General features: G+C 58.9%; 1 protein-coding gene across 1 annotated transcript; it reads left to right on the forward strand.

The window, feature by feature from the left end:
- Nucleotides 1-319: 319 nt before the first annotated feature.
- LOC124973499 (olfactory receptor 11L1-like) lies at nt 320-1,291 on the forward strand. Its single transcript, XM_047537404.1, has one exon. The coding sequence runs from the start codon at nt 320-322 to the stop codon at nt 1,289-1,291; it is 972 nt and encodes a 323-aa protein (XP_047393360.1).
- The last annotated feature ends 560 nt before the right edge of the window (nt 1,292-1,851 follow it).

Below are 1,851 nucleotides of genomic sequence, written 5' to 3' on the forward strand. Positions count from 1 at the left end.
CTTGCTGCAGGCACAGCGAGAGACAAGGCCAGGCTGGAGGGCTGCGAACAGAACGCACTCGCAGTCATCCCGAAGAGCCTGGGAGCCTGACTGGATGGGGACGCGGGGAGCCCTGGTCTGCAGACCAAAATGTGGCCAGATAACAGAGGACAGAATCGGGCTTTGGGACCTCCCAAGAGCAGCCCCTGCAAATCCGATCTGCTTAAAAACAAAAGGAAACAAAACTGAAGTTCCAAACACCCGCGGTCGTAAATATTCTGACCCTGGTGTCCTGGGATTTCATGCTTGTTTTCTGCGCTCCCCACACTCCCGCCAGATGATGCGAGTCCAAAACGTCACCGAGGTCACCGAGTTCCAGCTGCTGGGATTCCAGACCCTCGGTGAGTGGCAGGCCCTGCTCTTCGCCATGTTCCTGCTCGTCTACCTCCTCACCCTCACGGGGAACGTCCTCGTGGTGGCCGTGGTGAGCCAGGACCCGCGGCTGCGGTCCCCCATGTACGGCTTCCTCCAGCAGCTCTCCTTCCTGGAGCTGTGGTACACGTCCACCGTCGTGCCCCTCCTCCTGGCCAACCTGGCCTCCTGGGGCCGCTCCATCTCCTTCCCCGCCTGCATGGTGCAGCTCTACTTCTTCGTGTTCTTTGGGGCGACTGAGTGTTTCCTCCTGGCCGTGATGGCCTACGACCGGTTCCTGGCCATCTGCAGCCCCCTGCGCTACCCCCTCCTCATGAGTCCTGACGCCTGCAGGCAGCTGGTGGCCCTCTGCTGGCTGACCGGGGTGGGCACTGGCCTCCTGCCGTCCCTGATGATTTCCCAGCTGGACTTTTGTGGGCCCAACCAGATCAACCACTTCTTCTGTGACCTCCCGCCGCTCATGCAGCTCTCCTGCTCCAGCGCCCACGTCACCGAGGTGGCCATCTTTGTCCTGTCGGTCGCAGTGCTGTGCGTCTGTTTCCTCCTGACCCTGGTGTCCTATGTCTTCATCGTGTCCGCCATATTGAGGATCCCTTCCACCGCTGGCCGGAGGAAGACCTTCTCCACCTGTGGCTCCCACCTGGCTGTTGTCACCATCTACTATGGGACCATGATCTCCATGTACGTGCGCCCCAGTGCACACCTGTCACCCGACATCAACAAGATCATCTCCGTCTTCTACACCGTGGTCACGCCCCTGCTGAACCCAGTGATCTACAGCTTGAGGAACAAAGACTTCGAGGAGGCCCTTAGGAAGGTCATGAGAAGGCAGGGCCTCCGCTGTGGAGTGGGAGCCGGAGGACAGGTCTGCAGGAGGTAGGCGCATCCGCAGGGAGCGCGAGCGGAGCCGGGCAGGACCAGGACGGTGGCTTCGGAGCCCAGGGTGATCGTCCTCGCTGGTGGTCAGAGGGCCCTGAGGCCCTAAGGAATCAGTGACTTGAGGTCCTTCACCCAGGACGTGCCAAGCTTGGTTTCTGAGTGGGGACCTTCTGTGTGGACACCTTCTCTTTGGCTGGGACCTGCAGTGCTGGCGCCTGGTGATCACACACGGTGCCTTGAGGCTTTAGCGATCCCTTCCATCCCCACAGTCCACGGACAGACGGTTCTACTCTCCAAGCCCCGTTGGGAATCGGGCCGAGTACACCTGAAACCTGGTGAGTGACAGCTCTGCAAAGGATGAATGAACAAAGGGAACCAGGAATTTGGAATTGTGTTTTGTCCCACATTATCTCCCAGTGATAGGAGGGAACAAAGAAGGGTTTTTGAAGTGCCAAGCATTTATCCTGGATAAGTTAGACTTCTAACGTTTCCTGTTTAATGAAATTCCAGGGAAGGAAGGAAGGAGTGGAGGGAGAGGAGGACCAGAGCGCTCCCTGCTGT

This window comes from Sciurus carolinensis (genome assembly GCF_902686445.1).
Source record: "Sciurus carolinensis chromosome 19 unlocalized genomic scaffold, mSciCar1.2 SUPER_34, whole genome shotgun sequence".
NCBI lineage: Eukaryota > Metazoa > Chordata > Mammalia > Rodentia > Sciuridae > Sciurus > Sciurus carolinensis.